The sequence below is a fragment of the Passer domesticus genome, chromosome 7 (genome assembly GCF_036417665.1).
Source record: "Passer domesticus isolate bPasDom1 chromosome 7, bPasDom1.hap1, whole genome shotgun sequence".
In the NCBI taxonomy this organism is placed as follows: domain Eukaryota; kingdom Metazoa; phylum Chordata; class Aves; order Passeriformes; family Passeridae; genus Passer; species Passer domesticus.
Genome location: NC_087480.1, coordinates 32,073,735 through 32,094,645, shown reverse-complemented (window position 1 = coordinate 32,094,645; position 20,911 = coordinate 32,073,735). Strand labels below are relative to the sequence as shown.

The 20,911-nt window shown below is 42.6% G+C and overlaps 1 protein-coding gene and 1 long non-coding RNA gene across 6 annotated transcripts in view; one reads left to right on the top strand and one right to left on the bottom strand.

Annotated features, from left to right (window-relative positions):
• Positions 1-20,911, bottom strand: part of LOC135304723 (uncharacterized) — a 119,037-nt gene that overhangs the window by 9,417 nt on the left and 88,709 nt on the right. The window contains exons 6-7 of one of the 2 annotated variants that reach the window (XR_010365993.1): positions 7,672-7,816; positions 2,185-2,926 (exon numbers count right to left, since the gene is read on the bottom strand). This is a non-coding gene — a long non-coding RNA (uncharacterized LOC135304723). The remainder of the gene's footprint in view (positions 1-2,184; positions 2,927-7,671; positions 7,817-20,911) is intronic. The other variant, XR_010365995.1, reaches the window with a different exon arrangement.
• RGS18 (regulator of G protein signaling 18) lies at positions 10,441-20,311 on the top strand. Of its 4 annotated transcripts, none has more exons than XM_064427429.1 (5): positions 10,441-10,774; positions 11,460-11,561; positions 14,559-14,620; positions 15,622-15,788; positions 18,109-20,311. In XM_064427429.1, the coding sequence occupies exons 1-5, from the start codon at positions 10,656-10,658 to the stop codon at positions 18,361-18,363; spliced, it is 705 nt and encodes a 234-aa protein (XP_064283499.1). In that variant the 5' UTR covers positions 10,441-10,655; the 3' UTR covers positions 18,364-20,311. The 4 variants fall into 4 exon arrangements, with proteins under 4 accessions (XP_064283499.1, XP_064283498.1, XP_064283501.1 ...); XM_064427428.1 differs by having other exon boundaries at positions 14,556-14,620; XM_064427431.1 differs by lacking the exon at positions 11,460-11,561.

Sequence of the window (20,911 nt, the reverse complement as noted above, 5' to 3'; positions counted from 1 at the left end):
ACTGCAGGAAAGGGTTGTTTGCTCCCACACTTTCTCTGGCTATAGCAACCATGATCTTAGCTTTGGCTATTGCTTTTTCTTCTTCCCTCCTTAAATACACTTTCAATGCTTCCCTCAATAACTCATTAATATCTTTTTCTTGCCAATCCTCAATATTTTCCAATTTTCTTCGTATATCAGGCCAAGATTTAGTAACAAAATGGACTTTTAGTAGCATTTCACCTTCGCTAGTGTCCAGGTCTGTTCTAGAATACAATTGAAAGTTCCGCCTCAGGCGATTAAGCCAAGCGGTAGGAGTTTCATCTTTCTCCTGTATACCTTCAAATGCCAGTTTTGTATTAGTTCCTTTGGGAATTGATTCTCTGATCCCCCGAATTATCAAAGACCTGTACTCCATCATGGCCTTCCTCCCTTCCTCCTGGTTAGGATTCCAATTGGGATCCACTAGTGGCAATTTTTCTTCTCCTGATGGCACTTGGGGCCCTGGACAGTTATCTTTTTCCCAAACTCTTATGCTTGCGGCCCTAATCATTCGGGACTCTTCTGGGGAAAATAATATATTTAGAATGGAATTCATCTCTCCCCAAGTGTAGAAATTTGGACCTAAAAACTGATCCACTTGGTTAGCAATGCCCACGGGGTCTTCAACTAAATTCCCTAACTCCTTCTTGAATCCTCTCACGTCAGAAGCAGTTAGAGGAGCATTTACAAAACTAACACCTCCTGCTACTCCTCCCATAGGAACTTCTCTAAGGGGAAAAAGTCTCTCTGCCTTGGAGGTCCTGGATCGGGTACTACAGTATGGCCCATCTTCAGACACAAGATTGTTCACTTGAGGGGTATTAGCATTAACTTGGACCTGCTGTAAGTCAACGGCTATACCTGGTGATAAGGGGTTATTAGATAAGGAGGTATTTATGTCACAGTTAGGAGGAGGTGGAGGGACTGCCGTAGGAGGGGGAGAAGAGCTTGGGTGCATGTTAGGTGGAGCTGGAGAAGGGGTGGAGAATGCAGCAGGTGGAGTAGGTATTAGTGGTGGTGCAGAAGCAGCTGAAGGAGTCGAAGGGGGTGGTGAGGGAATGGCCCCCATGGCAGCTGGGAGAAGAACTGGATCTGCTATTTGAGGTGCTCAAAGGAGAGGGTTATAAGGTAGAGGGGCATCAGGAGGCAAGTAGTCTAGGGGGTCCCACCTTTTACCAATTTCCTTAATTCTAGCATCTCCTCTTTCATTCCCTTCTTTCTTGCTCTGCACTTTACAAATTTGCACTCCTTCTTTCTGTATAGCATTCAACCAACAAGCTACATATAATAATTCCTCAGCATCAGTATTTTCTCTAGCCGTCAGATAGTTACTCAGCTGTTGACACATCCACTTGTCTTTCGTCCCACACCATGGCCATCCTCCTTGCACTTCTAATTCTGGCCACACTTCTGAACAGTAATGAATCATCTTAACTTTATCTAATCCTTCTGTACTTTCTATAAAGTCCCATTTCTCTAATAGTTCACCTAGGGGACTGTGGGGAGGTATATTCTTTAATCTTTGGCCACTTTTCTTACTACCGCACCCTCCCATTATTTTCTGCCAAATCACAAGATGTCTTTTTCTCTAAAGGAAATATATCTTATTTAAGAAGTCTCGACCTCCTGCCAAAACTCCAATTTCACTGACCCTTTTCGTCAGGACTTTGTTAAGACCTTGGCTTTCTTGCCAAGACTCAACAAACAACCAAAATACAAAAAAACATCCTCGAGGTCTTGACCTCTGAGGTTCGCCTGACCTCCTTCGTCAGGACTTAGAGAGACCTTGGCCTTCCCTTGCCAAGGCTCAAACAGTCAAACCATCGAAACCCTGGCTTCTGAGGCGCCCTTTGTCTGGGCCAAACTGCCTGATATCCTAAATCCTAACTTCCTTCGTTAGGATCTGTATCAGAGCCTTTGGGGTGCGTGCCACTCACACAGCTATTTCCTCCGCACGCCCGGAGGGGGGTCCTGTTTACCCCTTTGGAGGCACCTCAATCACCAGTTCCACTCGCTTCCCCCTGTTCCCGGCCGGCCCCCTCGCGGGGGTGCGGAACCGCGGTACTGAGGGGTCCTCACTCGCTTCGAGGGGCCGAGCTGCCGGCCCTCGTCTCACGCACACACACTCGCTCGCCTCCCTCTCCCGCCGCCGGATATTCTCACCTATCCAACGCTGCTCCGTGTCACTGTCCCAAGCCGATCTTCTCTGGTCCTGATAGCCAGCTGTCCTGCAGGTCCAGGGTGGGCGGCCGTCCCAGTCCTGGTGTCCTCTTCAGGCGTGGCTATCCCGGATGAGTCCCCAAGCTGAAATAAATGGGCAGGAGATCTTTCTCCTTTTTAATGCCTTTATTAAGAAGAATCAGCTCAGGTGGGAAGAAATCGACAGGTTGCGCCCTCGCCGCCGCTGCTCCCAGGCGTGGCACGAAGCAGGAGGATGATGCAGTTTTGTCCGCTGGTCTGCAGACAGAACTGGGGACTCTGTCCTCACGGGAGAGTCGTTGAGTCCTTGGTTTGTTGGTTTAGAAACCCGGGGGGTCTCTTTAATCAGTTTCTTTTCAGGTTAGAGTGAGAAATAAAAAGGTTTAAGCAGGTACGGGACAATGCTCCCATCCTTAGACGTCACTTTAAGTCACTTATGGCTCGTGATTTTAGGGGTTTTTCTTATAAAAACTGTAAAACTGTAACAATCCAGGGTGCACTGCGTTTCTTATTTGCATGTTGTTTCTGGTGTCACTGCCCATCTCTTTACCCTGGAGGGTTTCCTTTGGTATCTCCTTGGCATACAGCTAGCATCAGGGAAACAATCAGTTAATCACCCGCCATTCACTGGTGATTAAGGGCTTTTCTTCTGCAGCGAAACTAAAGGAGTCCGACTCGGTCTGGCTTGGTTTTTTTAACTCTGAAACTTAAAAAAAAAATACAACTTTCTATTCATAACAATAATGACTACAGGTGCAAACATCAAGAGAACAGTTGTGTCTTTGGCCACGTCTGCACAGCCCTGCCACAAAAGTAACAGAAACAGAAATAAACAGTGCCTGTGCCATCAACACCAAAGAAGATTTGTCATTGATAGGTCTGGCAGCTGACAAGGATCTTCACATCATGGCACACGTCTGGGATGAGCTGGTGTGAAACTGCAGATACAAGGGAAGTCTGAAATGAGGTTAGAGCCGGGTGGGGTCCAGCCTCTCCTCCCAGGCTACTTGTGATAGGACCAAAGTTTTAAGCTGTGCCAGGGGAGGAAGAATTTCTTCACAGGAAAGATGATTAGACTCTGGAAGGGGCTGCCCTGGGAGGTGGTGGAGTCACCGCCCCTGGAGGTGTTTAAGGACTGGACACGGCCCTCAGTGCCATGGTCTGGGTGACAAGGTGTTGTTGGGCCAGAGCTTGGACTCACTGATCTCAGAGGTCTTTTCCAACCAAATTGATTCTGTGATTCTGTGTGACTCAGCAGGGATCTGCTGGAGGTGTGGGATGGACACATGGGGGTACCAAAGCTGCTCCTTCTGCTGTCTGCAGGTCTGACCCTGCTCACAGAAAGCTCTGAGCCTCGGGTGAAACCCGAGGCAAGCTGTGGCTAAACTACATCTAGAGAAGAGAGAGAGCGTGCTAATGAAAGAGAGGAGCCTAGGAGGGCCGGGAGGAGCTGTAGTGCCACACTCTCCACGGCTGTCCCTCAGCCTGTGCCCTCTGCTGGAAATCAGGCTCTGTGTTCCCTGGAAAACCTCAAACAACTGACTCCTTTCACCAGGGAATCACCTGGGAAGAATATTTCCAAAAGGTCAGACTATTGCACTGATTATTTCTTAGTCCTTAATAAAGGCTGCTCTGTTCATTGCTGCTGAACCAAGTCCCCCTCACCAGCCTTTGAGCTGGGGAGGATGGAAGGTACCAGCAGCAGAGGGACACAGCACTCTGCTCTTTTGGGTTTGACTGGAGGATGGGATGTTGACTCCCAGGCAGAGGTGTTCACGTCCTTGAGAGGGAGAAAGGACATGTCAGAACTTTTCCAACAGATGGAGCACCGGGACAGCCGTGGCTACAGTTAGCCACCAGCTGAGGTGCCTTATTTTGGTGCTGGAAGGGCTGGGTGCCCATATACCCATCCTCTGGGCAACATGTATCTACAGTGTCAGGATGAGACTGGAATTTGATAATCAGAAAGCAAACGTTTTAAACTTGGAGATCATTCTGGGTTGAAAAAACCCCCAAACTTAGCCTCAGTGAAAATCTCTAAATTAGGATTTGAAAGGTGCTTGTGGATCAAGTAAAGCAAAGGATCTCCTGATCTGCAGACCTTCCCTAGGAATTGCAAAAAATGGCTTGTGGTCACTGCAAACTGGAATGGAAATTGTTTTATACATGCCACAAGGACACATTTCAGATCAATGGTCTGTCCTCAGGCAATCTAGGCTGATCAGCAACAGATGAAGTGCAACATTTATATTAGATTTGGCGACCACAGCAATATCAAATTTATTAAAGATTCATATTTATCAAATTGACAGCAGAAGCTAATAAATTATCATCTGTTTTCACTCAACAGAGAGACTAGAATAGCTCCCTTCCTAGTGTGCATACTATAACTGCAAATATCATGCTTCCTCTGTTTTGAGGAAGCATTTTTGGCAAGCTTTGCAAAACTTATTTTTGTGATTCCAGTTATTCTAGCTGTGGCAGAAAAACACAGAGGAGAAAGACAGGAGCAGCAGATTGGGCCTGATGAAAATCTGGTGTGAAAACCAGAGGTCATCAAGGACAACTCGTGCAAAAGCTAAGAAGTGTATCATCAAACCCACAATAATCATGAAGCATGCCATGACTCAGGCTAAAAGCCTGAAAAATTTGAGGAATGGATAGTGCCCAAATGGCAAGGTCTTTTGTCATGGTAATAACAGCACAGGATGACAGTGTGGAATTCATAAAATCCATCCTGCTGCCTAGCAGAATGAAGGATGGGTTCAATTGTTTCTGCTGTTGCTGCTCACATCTGCTGGGTCCCAAAATGCCTCAGATCTTTGCCAGATCACACAGGCTCCAACACAACACTGCAAACGAATCAGATAAGATTTCTTGCACGACTGACTGGAATTAAACATTCATACAAGGACTTTACTAGACCTTGTCTCTGCTATGCCTGAAGCTTCCCTGAAGGTTCTCTAGGATTCATAGCCCTCAGCCTCTCACTGTGTTAGGTAACCAGCAAGTTTTCTTGAGGGTTCCTGCAAATCTGAAAAAATTGGATAGCAGTTTTGGGAAAGCTGGTACCCTGATGCCTGGTGACAGAAGGCTTTTGTTGGAAATTCTGATATTAGCAAAAAGAGAGATTATGACTGACTGGTAAAGGCTGACAAGGAGTGTCCCTGCCTCAAAGCCAAACTCCTCATTAGATTTCTAAGTTTGGGAGGAGGAAAAGAAAACTACAACAGCAAAACTTCCATAGTCTAGGAAATAAAGCTGTCCCAGCTTACATTTTTGAATACAGCTTTTTTTCAATCCTCAAAAATCAGTTGAACCTTCCTGGAAAATTCCTCAGTCATTCTGAAGATTGCACTGAAATGTGATGTAACATTATTATTTTTACCTAATTTTAATGATGAACGTCCTTGGGTAATTACTGAACAGAAAGATCAGACTGACATGTAGCTTTTATATCTTCAGATGCTGTCTTCTTTTGACAGACTTTGAAGATAATATATTTACATATTCACATGGAAATTTAGCTATATATTTTCAAGTTTTTTGGGTACCAATTTTTTACTGCTCTGGTGGGAAATCCACCATACCCCTTTGTAAACCATTGGACTATTTGCCTCAGCTAAATTCAGGACACAAGAACAAAGTGTTATCAGGAAGAAGTAACAATAAAATAGAATAACATATAAGCTGAAAAAAGATATTGCAGAATAGCTGTGGAGGTTTGACAATGCCTGCTCTGGTAACTCAGCCTAGGCTGCAGGGTCCTGAGATGTTCCTGATACTCTGACTGGAAAAGCAGAGTAAGGACATACCCAGCATTAAACGTGTTGGCTCTGCTTAAACCACCCAGTAGTTCAGTGATAGTAGACTCAGTCCTGATGCAACACAGAATTTATTCCCTTGTGTTCTGTAGGGAGTTTGATATTACGGTTAATAGTCAGTGGACTAGGAGTCACAGCCCTCTTGTGCATGACCAAACAACAGTCCCACATCTTTCCCAGAAGGACCAGAAAATTCTCAGCCCAATACTTGCGACTGTTTGCTCCATTGCCATGGGTTTGCTCCATTGTCTTTAAAAAAAAATACTTTAAAAAACCCCCAAGACCAGGTTGTCATGTGAGGAGTCCTTCTGGGTTTCTGTAAGACAGAAATAAATCCAGTAGTGCAGAACGGCAGTAGGAAGGATATTTTGGGCAGCATTTAGAGAACATTCCTGCCTTCAGCATTTCCAGTGAATAGCACAACGAAAAAAACTTTTAAAAGAGGCCTGTGAGTGTGAAAGGTGAGTCTTTCCGGAAGCTGGTCATTAACACGCCATTGTCTAATGAGCACTGATGTCAGAGCTGGCTGCAAACACCGCAGGGCTCAGCCGAGGAAACGACTGCCTGAAGATTAATGGTGACAGTGATGCATGTCACTTGTAAACAGCACTAATCAGAGGTGCCGGCCGGGAACCGCGGGCCAGGCAGGAAATGAATACAGCTGAGAACTTTGCAGACTCACTTTCTTATTCTGATCTTTCAAACGACCAAATAAATTAATTCAGTTTAGCACGGATGTAAACACTTTCCCCGGCAGAAGTTCTGATGAAGCTACAAAGACTCCCAAGCCTGTGCCACTCTTGAGTTTTCATCAGGGATGGCTTAAAAAATCCTTTAGCAATGCCTGGCTAGCAGACCCCAAATGCAAAATGTTATGTTCCTGTTGCCAGTGCTTCATATCTGAAACAATGCAATTTCGTTTCCTTCCTTTTAAGCAGCAGTAACAAAGGAGAAAACCACGTTTTTCAACACGAGCTGTGTGCAGGCGTTGCAATGATTCTCCTTATGTAACTGAAGAACCCCACACAACAACCCCCTCCCCTGGGATGCATCTTTTAAGGGCACCACTAAACAAATTCCCTGAATTAGCAGACAGCAAGATCCTCTACATTTCCAATAGAACTCTCTTCCTTCTGGATTTGCTTCATGGGGAAGAGATAAAAAATCAACCATGACTTGGATCATATTATTATTAAATTTTACATACAATTATTGTTTCCAAATAGGAATAAACAACAAAAATATTGAGGAGTGATAAATTGGTCAGAAGTGACTGAAGAGCAGAATTATTAATTAAAACCAAATTAGTTCAAAACAGACAATTTTAATTTTCAAGTCTTCAAATGTCTTTACATGGAAATTCATGTTTTCAGCCCATGCTCTTCAGTGAAGATTCTTTCCATGCTTATTCTTTCCAGTAAGAAAAAACAGTAAAAATACTATTGGTTTAGGTGTTTTGTTTTTATTCTCATAAATATTGCTTCCCTTCAGCAGAAACCTAACCCAACAAAAGCCATACTGGTAAGACTGGATTTGAATAAGAACAGTGCTGGAGCTTGGCCGTGGAGAAGCCCGGGCAGTGCCAGAACATGAGAATGGAAATGGAGGAAGCAAAGTTTGCATTTACCTGGGAAGTAAGGAAAACAGCTTTGGAGAGAGATGCTGTGGGATTACTGACAAAGGAGGATTTCCCTTTGTGCTGAGCTGAACTGTTCAGTCAGGGCTGCACTTCTCTTCAGCTGGACTGAAAGCCTGAATCTCTCAGAGACTCCCTGTAAAAAGAAAACATGACATTCTCAGTGTACAATACCATGGCCTTATTGCTAACACTGGCAGTCAATATTTCTTTCATGGAGGACAGCTACTGTGTGTATACAAATCAAGCATGACCTGATCATCAGCTGTGACAGGACCTTCTCAAACACAAACAGAAACCAGTGCAGACACTTTTCAGCCAAAGAACAGGAAGGCCCAAAGATCAGGACATCACCTCATCATCCTGCACTTTATTCTCTATACAATTTTCATAACAAACTCCATGTGACTTTTATGTCACATGGAGTTTGTTATGAAAATACATGTAATATTCATCTAACCGTTGAAAAATGTATTTCTGCAAGTAATAGAACATTAACTCAATATTGTTCTCACATTTCAGAGAGAATCTTGATTTGAGGGCTTAAAAATCAGTAGCCTCCTTCCCAACATTTTTCAGTGGTTAGAGAAATGGTTGGGAAACAGGACATTTAGTTCTCATCACAAATTTTTTTTGGAGCTTTCTAGATCTCTAGTCATGTCATCAACATAATATTCTGTGTCTGCTTTATCTGGTTTTAAAATAACTTATTCATTTTCCTGTATCGTCATCTTGCAGCAGCCAAAATGGCCCAGAAGCATTTACAGGGTCATTAATACTGTTACTATAATTACTGTAGCTTACAATTCAAAACAGGGATGCTCATTAGCACCAGCAGCAGTGCTGACAAAACAGAGACTGACTTGGAGGCAATTTGGCTACTTCATGGCCTAGATTTAGTATAAGCTTTCTATTAATGGGGGAAAAAGGTGGGTGAATGGGGGAAAGATTGTATGTGATTATTCCACCCCTCTCCACACTCCTTCAGATTTCCAAGTGAATTCTCAGGAGGTGTACAGCACACTGCTGCAGTCAGGACTGACACAATTGCTTGCTGTGTAGTACAGGAATAATTCAATCATCTAAGGCGTAAAACCCATTTAGGGTCATTGAAGAGTGAGTGGGACAGGCCCTTCAGACCACGGCTGGTGGGTGCTGAAAGAGGGACACAGCCACTCATCCCCATCTAGAAGCTGCCTGGCACAGTGGCCCCTCATAATTCACCTCTGAATTATATTCCATGCTCCAAATCTTTCTTAAATCAGCTTAGATGGAATGTGGAGGCTAAAATTACAAATATTTTCTGGGAGCTGAAATCAGCAGGTAACAAAATTATGGCAGATGAGCACGGACAGTATTTTACAGACATAACAGGTAAAAAAAGCTCATGTGACCACCACTATTGCAGAAAAGTGAAATAAAGTCATGCAGTCTATATTTATTTACTTATCTGTAAAAGGCAGAATAAATTATTAAACACAGCTGCGGTTAAAGCCATTTTAAAATATGCATGATATGATGCATAAGCCTTCTCTGAAATTGAAAATTAGGTTTAAACTGTAATTCTGCTTCCTAAAGTCCCTTGGGTTACAAAAGGCAGTTTGCACTGTTTCCCATTCAGTCTGATTTTAAAATTTGTATCACACATGTAGCATATGAGAGTTTTTCAGTTAACTCTTAAAAAAAAATCATGATAGATTATATCTTATTCTTCTTTTAATGCTTCACAAATTTGGATTCCTAGCAGAGTTGGGTTTTTAAAATTTCTTTTGAATATTAGTATCTCCCATTCCCATCCTCCTCAGCTCCACAAGAAAAAGGCCACAGTGGAACTCTCACCAGAAGTACCCGTGTAAGTAAAACACAACAAAATTATGGGAAGTAATGAGGTCATGTCTTCTCAAAGCTCAGTGTCCTACCTGAGAAATCAAAATGAGATACTGCCATTAAAAACATGAGAACTATTGAATGCTTAATAAATTAATTACTGCAGTAATTTTAACCTTTCCAGTGCCTCATTCAGCTAACACTGAAGATGTTTCTTTATTAGATGTATTGTTCCTATGACACTTCCAACAGAAACTGAACTTAAACCCAAGAAACTTAACTGACATCAGACTTGTATGTGAAGAGATAATCTGTGCTGATAAACCTCAAAGATTAATAAATTTTTACCTTATGCAAACTGAAATGAGAAGTTTTGGGTTATTTAGTAACCAATTAAAATTTAAAAAAAAACACTTTTTTTTTTTTTCTGAACTAAAGACTGTCTATCTTGTGTGGGAGATTGCAAGTAAAAATAAATCCAGAGACAAAGAAGTAAAAGCGAGAGCATTTAGTGGACAAACTGGAAATTAGAAGTGGGTGGTTGTAATTTCTGAAGAATGGTGCAAAAATTAAAATATCTGCTTGCAAAATGATTGATCAGCCAAAGCTCGAAGGACATGCTGAGAAACTCTGAGTTTGAAGTCAGGGTGCTGTGGATGAAGCTGTGTGCAGCACATGGCACTGAGGCTGCACAGAGCAGCTTAAGGGCGGATGGAGTGCCTCTGGGGGCTGAAGAGAAGGCTGTATGTCATTTCATGTGACATCAATGTCAGTAAGGTTAACTTTAGGAGCCATGGGCATGTACGATGTTTGGGAGCACGGGCTGGTGCCACCCTATCCCGAGCAGGAGCTGAGCTGCGCGGAGCAGCCGCAGCTCTGGGCTGTGGTTTGCAGCGTGAGCCCTGTGGAGCTGCAGTGTCACTTCCCCAAGGGACGAGGGCACAACCAGAGCTGTCCTTAGAGCCCAGCGTGGGCACAGCTGCAGACCGTGGCCAGTGCAGAGCCACCTCCTGCCACCACCTCCTCTGGACACAGGGCTGGGGCTGGCCAGGGCAGTCCAGGCTGCTGCAGCATGTGAGAGCCCGAGCCAGCACGCACCGGGGGCGAATGAGCAAAGGGAACCTTGCCGGAAGCTTCTCTAGAGGAAGATGGAGAACCCACTTCTTTTATTCCCCCAACTCAACATTTCTGCTTCAAAGGATAAACCCTATTACAAAGTCACAAAATCAGCAATTAAGGAAGAGCCACACAAAGCAAGCAAGCCTGGGTAAGTGTTGAGGTCACGCCGACCCTCTGCGTGTTCTGTTTACATGGAGGATTCTTCTAGCATAGTTTGTGGGGGTGAATTTAGGGCACAGCTAATTTCATTTTTGACATATATATGAGATCTCATGAACTGCAATCCTAGAAATGGTGTAAAATATGTGTAAAATATTAACTCTTTTTAGAAGAGTTATCTCAAAGAACTATCGTTTTATTTGAGGACAAGAAACAAACCAAATTAATGATCTAAAAATACTAAGAAAAAGAGGTTGCAAGAAGTTCTGAGAAATGCTTCTCTAAAGCCTGAATATCATCCGGGAAAGCTTTTTTCAAAAATTTCAAATGACAGGAAGCAATAGTTCCTTTTTTCTTTGTGAAACATTAAAAGTAGAAGACGCTGAGCCAATTGTTTACATTTTCTAATGGGAAGTTTGGCCCCTCTTCTTTAAAATAAACTAAAAGAATGCTGAAAATTAAAGGATTTATATTTTTCTTTGCCAGTGTAAAATATGTGCTAAGCTATGAAGGAAAAAAAAACATTAATGTGAATAATATATGTAGGAGAAGTAACACCAACATTACTGTAAGTGAAAATAGGGAGCTGTATAATGCAGAAGCAGAGAATGCTTGAGAGGGAAAAACCAACTTTCTACAATGGTTCTTGAAAAGCTACTCCAATTCTGTCATAGAGCTAAGCAGAAGAGAAATAGGCTGAGCCTGCTCCTGCAGAAACCTGAATTCCATGAAAGTGATCACCTTGGCAAACCTGGAAACTTGACAAAAGCAGCAAGGTAAACTTTGTAAAAGACTGGGTTGGTTGGGGATTCCCTCCACAAGAAGCACCTGTGTGACTCAGGACGTCTCCTGTACCCATGTGTGTGCATTCAGACTGGGCAGAGCAACCCTTTGAAAATTTATCAGTATAACCCAAGCATGCAAACACTACAGAATTACCTGGTATGCATCAAGGTAATCAGCAATGTTTTCACACCACTTGGTGCCCATACACTTAGAGAGAGGTTTAAACCTTGTGCCAGCAGCCTTGGTACGAGTCCACTGATTGTACAGAGCAATAATCCACTCAGAAATGCAGCTGGCAGGAAAATCATACAGTTCCTGGCAAAGCAGGTTTTCCAAAGACTTCTGTGATGTACAAATGCCATAGCTGTGTTAAATAGTGAATGCAGAGTTCCTTAGTAACTGCAGTAATTGGTTGAATACTCTTGTCTCCAAAATTCATACACTCTGGTAGTATTGTTCCTAGTATTTACCATAAAGATGCAGGGTACAATCTTGGGTTTATTGACTTCCACAAGAGTTTAATTCCTCACTTCAATGGAGTACCAAGATCTCACTGCTGTATTAAGAATTGCATTTGTAGGTCCTGACTGAGAAGAAGGAATATGTAGAATTCTACAACACTGTGGCCTAAAATATGTATCGGCCCTTTCCTTCCACCACAGATCACTCCAGAACACTTCAGTGCTTACCATGGCCTTTTCCCTTGTTCCAGCAGTCCCCACTTTGCGAACCAAGCTGCCTGCTTTGACCACAGCTGCTTCTACAAACCATTAATGTGCTAATTAATGAGCACATGGTAGAGGTCATCTAAGGACCCAAACTCTGCTTCTAGAACCCATAGAAAAGTGGCTGGGGAGGGGGTATCTAAACACTCCCAGCGGTGCACCTGAGTAACCAGGCTGTGTTTGTTGCTCATGCTTTGAGATACCCTGGTTGCAGACATGTAAAACCATTCTAAGAGTGCATCTGTAAAGAGAAAGCAGAGGCAGACAGCACTGGGTGGCTCATATACCCCAGGTATTTAATACAAAGTACAGCCATTCACTGCATTCTTACAAACTGCCAGACAGCACTTTCAGAGCAGTAACAATTCTCTGAAGAATTTCTCCCTTTTAACATCATTTCCTCATTCAGCCAGCTGTCTTTTACCACGTTACTCTCAGCTGGTGTCTTACTAACAGAGATTTGACTGTTCTTGTATGGAAGAGAAACTTGTAGATTTTTGTTGGTCTTATATTTGGATTAAAGTGACAATTATGTTTGTCAAAAAATACAAAAAAACAACCAACCAAATTTACTCTTTTTCAAATAATAAAGTGAGATAATAGTTTGAAATTTATTAAGTGATTTACTTAGGTTTTATGATTTCCATTTTCCACACAGTTACTAAAATAAGTAGAAAGAGATTTTAATGAAACACTGCAGGTGGAAATTGCAGTGATAGCAGAAAAGTTAATTAATCTGTTCATTGAATAGTTCACTTTTAGTTGAAATGTCTAACCGTTAGTTTAAATTATTTTCTTTTCATATTTAGAAAGTGGCAAAGATGAACAAGTCTTGGTTTCTGTCTATTATTACACAAGCTCACTGCTGCACTCAGGTCTTGGGGGTCTGTGAGGCTCCTGGGCTGTTGCAGATGCTGAAGGAAAAGAAGCAACTCACAGTAGGAGTTTCCAAACCCAGCAAAGACCCTCTCCAGCACTTCATGCCTTTGCGAACTGAGTATGTGGTCTGAAGTCATAAGACTTTATCTTTCACTATGACCAAAATAATTTCTGTAGGTACAGGAACCTGCATTTGACAGAGTTCACTGTACTTTCTGTAATTCTCATAACTAATGAACGCTATAAGGGAGTGAGGTCTCATTTTACCTGAATCCAGAATCCCCCTGCTTTCCTGAATTTCATTTCTCCAGCCTTTGTACCTCTCCTCACAAACTGCTTTCTTCTCCTTAGTTAAAATTTTCATTCCTGCAAGAAATTACTTCGGCTATGAAACATGGGACACCTATCAAAATTTAAAAAAAACAAAACAAAACGCCTCATTATAGGCTTAAATTCCTTACCAAAGAGATTGGAATTTCCTTTCATCTAAACTTTATGTGCCTCCTCCCTGCCAAGGGAGCCCAAACTGTGTAAATCAGGAAACAGAACAGCAAGTCTTGATGAGGAAGTGGGATCATATTCCAGAAACCTTTGGTCTATAAGAAGTTAATCTGATCAACCAATCCCAGACCTGTCACTTACTGATACTTTCAGTGTCCTGTGATTTGTCCTGGAATGAAAATGGTTCTAAACATTCACATCCACAAAGCAACTGATAAAAACTGGTGGTTTTTCCGCCTTTCTTTGCTGTTTTCTAGGGCAGATTTTTCAAAATTGAAGTGAAACTTGACATACTTGATGAAGAACATGAGGAGTTTTATAAATGAGGCACAGTGTCTCAGAATAGCATGGCATTTGAAATGTTTGTGGTAAACAAACCAGACTACACGTGCTATTGCCCTGTAAGACTGACACCTAAACCATATTGCTACAGTTTTATCTTCAGGCTACAGAATTCTGCATATTTCATTAAAAGCAGACTGTGGTAACAGCCTCAGAGTGAATATATTCAAAACTACCTCTCTGCATGACTGTCTCTAGTTTAAACAGCTGAAAAGACCTACTTCCCTTATGAGTTTTACCATGCTACATGGTCTCAATTCCCTTAAAAATTAGTAGGACAACAGAAATACCACAACAAAAAGCCACTGCTCTATGTTTTTATAAAAAGAGAAGTATAACTGCAGGAAAAAATGTCAAGAGTGAGTTAAAGCAAATGTTCCTGAAGCCCCTAAGAGAATGATCTCACTTAGTGAGGTGATCTAATCAAAACCTTTGTGGAACAGTCCTGAGCCACAATGGTGACAGTTAATGTGTGTTACACAGCTTCTTTAATGCACAGTATGAACAATTCTTCAAAATTTCTTTCTGTTTCTTAAGCAGTGTGTCTCCTGAAGAAGCAGTGAAATGGGGAGAGTCTTTTGACAAACTGCTTTCTGAGAAAGGTCAGTAGTTTTTTCTCTCCATGCAGACTGTTGGATGGAAAATTGATGGTAAAAGATGGAAAATTATAAAATCCAGTTATGCCCTTGAATAGACATGCCAGTTACCTAAACTAGGTATGATGGATCATTTATGGCAGCATGTGTTTCCTGCTCTCTTGTCTTCTTCAGCTATAGCTTGGTGTCAATTTGTGAAAATAGTTTAAAATCATTTTTGTACTTGGTGTTTTATTGAACAAAGTAATATAGCAGACAGAAAAGAGCCCCTTATATTGCTCAAATATTCCTGACTGCATATGCTCCCTGTACTTAAGAAAAGACTTTGTCAGTCCTGACAGTCTGTTTCTAAGACAGTGATTGGATCCAAGCTGGCCATCATTTGAGAGGCCCTGCTGCTCCCATCATTATCAAATGCACATATGTTCCTGCCTTCATTTTGGAGGGCCACACGTATGTTTCAGCTACAGTGCTGGACACTGGGCTCTTCAAATCTGTTCCTTGAACAGTTCATATCCACACAATTGCATTACTTCCACAGATGAAGCATGCTTGGCAAAGAAAATATCCTCAGCATAATAACAGCAGGATAAAGCAAATTATAGAGATGCTGAAAGCCATGAATTTTAAATTGCTGCTGAAGAGTAGTTTACTTATGAGCAAAGATTCAAATAGTCTTTTGATCAACCTGTATTGATATTCAGCTGGAATAAACTCCACCACTTCCACATACTCCCACATGTTTTGCTTAATGTTTTTTTCTAAATTTATGAGATCTTGGTAGCATTTTTTTACTGATGCTGAGAATTCTGTAAGGAAAGTTGCAGGATCATAATGGAGAAACTGCACTTATTTTAAAGCATTTATGTATTCTAGGATAATTATCTGTAATGTGGTATTATTCCAAGGGAGAAAAACATATTTTACTACCATGCACAGACTCTTTGAAAGAGTAACTGTCTGATAAGGATATATTTTTTAATGCAATTCAACTTTCCCTTTTGCAGCTGGGCTGGATGCCTTCACAAAGTTTCTGAAAACTGAGTTCAGTGAGGAGAACATCGAGTTCTGGATAGCCTGCGAGGATTACAAGAAAAGCAAAAATGCACATGAACTTCTGCCAAAAGCCAAGACCATTTTTGAAACATTCATACAGAAAGATGCTCCAAAAGAGGTAGACCTTCCTCATTATACACAGTGCTTGATTGACACAACTGCATCTGGTGAAACTTTCTTTTAAGAAGTGCATGCCCAGAAGAAGCTTCAAGAGCTAATCCTGCAGTCCCCTGATATAAGAAGACTTTCCTAAAAGTCAAAACTCTGGAAGGAGCATGGACTTGTCTTGATTGACTCCCTCTCCCTTTTCCACTCCTCCACCTTCAGTGGTATATCCCTGGTGTTACTGTCAGCACAAAATGATGTTGATATGACAGTCCTCATGAACACTAAGGCTTTGTTTTAATATCCTAAGAATGAAAAAAGTTTTCATATTTCCAACTTTTTCATTTTTCTGAAGTGTGTTAGAAAGGGTTCATAAATGAACAAAAGAAATAATTTTTTGCCTGCCCTAAAAAGAAGATGAACAGGTTGGGAGATCATAAACTTTTTAGTGAAATCACAAGCAGCCTCTTGAATAAGTCTTTTTGACTTACAGTTTCCTGTAATTCTATCACATTTGAGCAGATCAAATATGTCACTTGCCAATACCTGCATTTTTTTATTTGCCAGAATAGCAGAAGTTAAACACTAACTTCTGCTTCCTTGTAAAGAGGGTGAAAAAAGTGTAGTTCTCATTTTAGTGAGAGGATTGGAAAGCAGTGCAGTTTCCACCTGCAATTCTCATAGATAGCATTAAGATTAATATCTGCTTTTCCTAGGAAATACCTACTTTTAAGGACTTATGTCCCTTTCCATTCCTTTACCTGCTGTGTGCCTTTGGGGAGAAGCAGCCCTGGACTGGTAACAAGTGCTGACACTGTCAATGCTTGAGACTGATTAAAGCAAAGAGTTGAGCAGGAGAAGGCTGAGGAGAGGACAGGGCAGGAAATCATAGTAACATAACAATTTCTTTCTCTGCCATGCTTGAGTTTGGTGCAGGCAGGGTGGGTGCTGTGGTTCACCTTGGACACTTGGCTTTGGTGTGACTTCCTCCCTTGGGTTCAGCTGAGACCACACAGCTCTGGAGCTTGCACATCTCCTCTGACTTCTTGTCCACCAAAACTCTTTTACACACAAATTTCTAAGCCTACAGTTTGATGGGATCATAAAATTTTGGATGAGTGGACCCTTCTCTGATCACTAATTGCCCTCCAGCTCTTAGATCTAGACTATTTGTTCCAACTAGTTGTATGGAAATGATAGGTGCCTCTCAGGGAGGAAAAGAAAAACATTATAGAAGTCACTTTTTGATTGAGTCAACAATTTTTTTATATATTCTACCTTATTTTTCAAAATAACGTGCTTGAACCAGTGCCTGTCACTTCATTAAAATTCTTATACTATTAAATATTTCCCAGGGTGAATGCAGCAGCACATGGAGTAAATAGTCATTTTTATATGCTTTCCCAATGTAAGGCCTTGAGACCCATTTAAGTTTAAACAAAACAAAACAAAAAAAAAATTAGAATTTTAAGAATTTTATCACCTTCCTACTACACAAACTACACAGAAACCAGAAATTTTAACTATTCCCTAATATCATCTCATTAGAACAAGTTCTACTTTAATCCCACATGAGCAGGGGAGATCTGTAATAGTCTAGTATTGCAAAGCTGGGAAGCTGTGACTGTACAGCGATCACTGTTAGAAAGTTACTTTTAGTCAAATATCAGAGTTTTTCTTCTGTTTCCCCAGTTTTCCATGGTACCAATGACACATTTGTGGAGACTTTCTGAAAGCCACCACTGAAGGCGAACACACCAATTCTGTGGTGTTAATATCCTGTTGTATGGGGGATTCAAGGTCCTCCTGATGCCTGCTAGAACAGAGGCTGGGCAGAAGTAGAGAAGGAAGAAAGGAATAAAGTAGGGATTTATTAAAAGGCCTTCACAGGATGCACCTTGGGCAGTACAAGAGCCATGGCTACCCAAGATGGACGATGAGTCACGAGTTTTCACACTTTTATAAGTTTTGGTCCATTTCCATATTGGGGTTCATTGTCCAGTTACAGCTCAGGTGATGCAGTCCCACCCTCCCAGTCTGCCCTCCTCCATTCCCTGTTGTTTGCCTGAAGCTGCAGCGGTGTCCTTGGCTCTGGGGCTGGAAAAGGATTGGTTTGTGTGACTGAGCTGTGGAGAGACCTTGCTAACACTTTATATGAAGTTCAGAGTTACAAACTAATGCAGTACAGAATCTGGAAAATATGAAAGCTCAAATTTAAGGCTTCATTCTTATCAGAAAAGTCTTTTTCCAGCGTACAGTATTGGTGCTGTAGATAATAACACTGGATATGCATGAATGTACGTTAAACAAATACCCTTTTCCTCGTCCTCCAGGTGAATCTCGACTTTCACACCAAGGAAGTCACAAGCCAGAGCATGGGGCAGCCCCTGCGCAGCACCTTCGACGCGGCGCAGAGCACGGTGTACCGGCTGATGGAGCAGGACAGCTACCCGCGCTTCCTGCGCTCCGCTCCCTACCTGGGCCTGCTGCAGGCCCGGCCCGCGGCCCGCGCCCCGCTCCGCCGCCGCTCCCGCTCCTTCACCGTCAGCGACTTCAAGGGTGTGCGGCCGGACCTCACCGTGTGGTGACAGCCCAGCTCAGCCCTGCTCAGCCCCTGTGTCACCGTGTGGTGACAGCCCAGCTCAGCCCTGCTCAGCCCTGGTGTCACCGTGCAGTGACAGCCCAGCTCAGCCCTGCTCAGCCCCTGTGTCACCGTGCGGTGACAGCCCAGCTCAGCCCTGCTCAGCCCCTGTGTCACCCTGTGTTCTGATAGCCCAGCTCAGCCCTGCTCAGCCCCGGTGTCACTGTGCGGTGACAGCCCAGCTCAGCCCTGCTCAGCCCCTGTGTCACCGTGCAGTGACAGCCCAGCTCAGCCCTGCTCAGCCCCTGTGTCACCCTGTGTTCTGATAGCCCAGCTCAGCCCTGCTCAGCCCCGGTGTCACTGTGCGGTGACAGCCCAGCTCAGCCTTGCTCAGCCCCTGTGTCACTGTGCAGTGACAGCCCAGCTCAGCCCTGCTCAGCCCCTGTGTCACTGTGCGGTGACAGCCCAGCTCAGCGCTGCTCAGCCCCTGTGTCACCGTGCGGTGACAGCCCAGCTCAGCCCTGCTCAGCCCCGGTGTCACTGTGCGGTGACAGCCCAGCTCAGCCTTGCTCAGCCCCTGTGTCACTGTGCAGTGACAGCCCAGCTCAGCCCTGCTCAGCCCCGGTGTCACTGTGCGGTGACAGCCCCGCTCAGCCCTGCTCAGCCCCTGTGTCACTGTGCAGTGACAGCCCAGCTCAGCCCTGTGGTGAAGCAAAAGAAAATTCACTTACACCAGGTCAGAGTTCTGGAGCAGAATCTCACTTTCATAGAAAACTAGGTGACGTATTGGCAAGTCATAGCATGTGGAGTTTTCATATAGGATTTTTTTTTTTAACTCAGGCAAAGGCTGTGATCAGATTTGGCAGAAAAATTTTATTTTCCTGCTTAAAAATGTCCCATATAATGCCATTTGATATTACCCAATATGTATCCTGGGCCTGTACCATTTAGGCCAGAGTTTCATCACAGTTAGAATCTCTGTATCCAGTCTTTGCACACATTTATGTTTTTGCAGTATTTCCTACACTAAGCACAGAGAATTTATGGTATTTTCTCATACTGTAAAACACACAGGAACATTATTAGGTATAATGCAAAGTTACATGAATTTTAACTAAAGAAATGGCATAATTAAATCCATAATTAAAATGTAGCCATTGCCTATTTTAAGAGGAACGTAAAAATACCTATTTAATTTTTGGGGGTACATTTTTCTTATTCCACATGTCTGTTGTCTATTTTTAAGTTATGATGTATATATTAGCTTTGGCATCAAATACATGTATTCTAATTTTTTGCAACTAAATGAGCAGCAGCTAAGGGACAAGAATGCTATTTTGACACAATGTGTATCCTTAAATACCAGGTGATGTCTATGCATATAAATATAAAATATTTCTACTTTTATTTATAAATACCAGCTTTATTACTAAACTGTATTCTAATTTTTTCTGCCTTTTGTTTTGAAACTGTATCTGAAAATTAACAGCTCTTGGACTCAGGCAGGGCAACTGTCAGTTCCACTGATCATTAATATCCTCTCTGTAGGTTAGAGAAGAGGAAGGAAAAATCTTCTTTTTTATTTCTTTAATATCAAAGAGAGACATATTTTTTATAGTCAGAATACACAGTCATTCTGTCCTTTTCTTTCATAGTTGATGCAGACATACCTTGAAGCTTGGGGCAGTTCTTGAAATCTTAGACATCGGTTCAGTTTAGGAAGGGGCTGCAGGATTTATCTGTGACTACGACTTGTATATATATTGGCGTTGTTTATTGTGGAATTGAAGCTTTCTCCCTTTCCCTCCCCTTTCTGTAAGAGGTGAAGGAGAAGAGGTGCAGTTCCTGAGGATGGGACTTTGTGTTCATTGTTAATTTGGAGTGTATATGAACTGCTGGATCTGCAGGTTTCCCTGTCTGCTTTATTAACTTCCAATAAATATGATCTGCTTAAAGAGTTGTCAGGATTCGATTTATCATCAGTACATGGATGAGGAAGATGGGAAGACTTCACCTAGGGTTCAACTCTAGCTGTAATCACTGCCACATTAATCAAATTGTTACTGTGCACAGAGATCCAAACTCCTGTGGAAATGCTGCTGAGACACAGTGACCCAGGAGCCATCTCCAAGCTCTTACCTTTACCTGGGGAACAGAGAGGAAACACATTTGTGATGATGATCTGTGATGGTTTATTCATCACCCTCCCCTGATCTCAAAACAGCAGGCACAGGCTCTTTCTGACAGCGAAAGCAGCCAGGACTTGGGCAAAGGGTTTTTTCCACTGAAAGAATGGTCAGGCATTGGAATGAGCTGCCCAGGGAGGCAGTGGGGTCACAGTCTCTGGAAGAATTCAAGAGGCCTCTGGCTGTGGTGCTTGGGGCTACGGCTTAGGGGTGGCTGTGGTTGGGGAAGCTCAATGGTTGGATTAGATCTTGAAGATCTCTTCCAGCCTTGGGGATTCTGTGATGAGGGAGTCTCCAGTATCACCAACCATGTCTGAATGCCAGTTCTCAGATATTTAAAATATGCATGTTCCTGTGCCGTGTACGAGG

Excerpts from the sequence above, each read along its gene's own strand:
- RGS18 (XM_064427428.1), top strand. The coding sequence starts at position 10,656 with ATGGAGAACCCACTTCTTTTATTCCCCCAACTCAACATTTCTGCTTCA. Across the intron at positions 10,775-11,459 it reads CACAAAGCAAGCAAGCCTGG|AGCTAAGCAGAAGAGAAATA; the intron begins GTAAGTGTTGAG and ends ATTCTGTCATAG. Across the intron at positions 14,621-15,621 it reads CAAACTGCTTTCTGAGAAAG|CTGGGCTGGATGCCTTCACA; the intron begins GTCAGTAGTTTT and ends TCCCTTTTGCAG.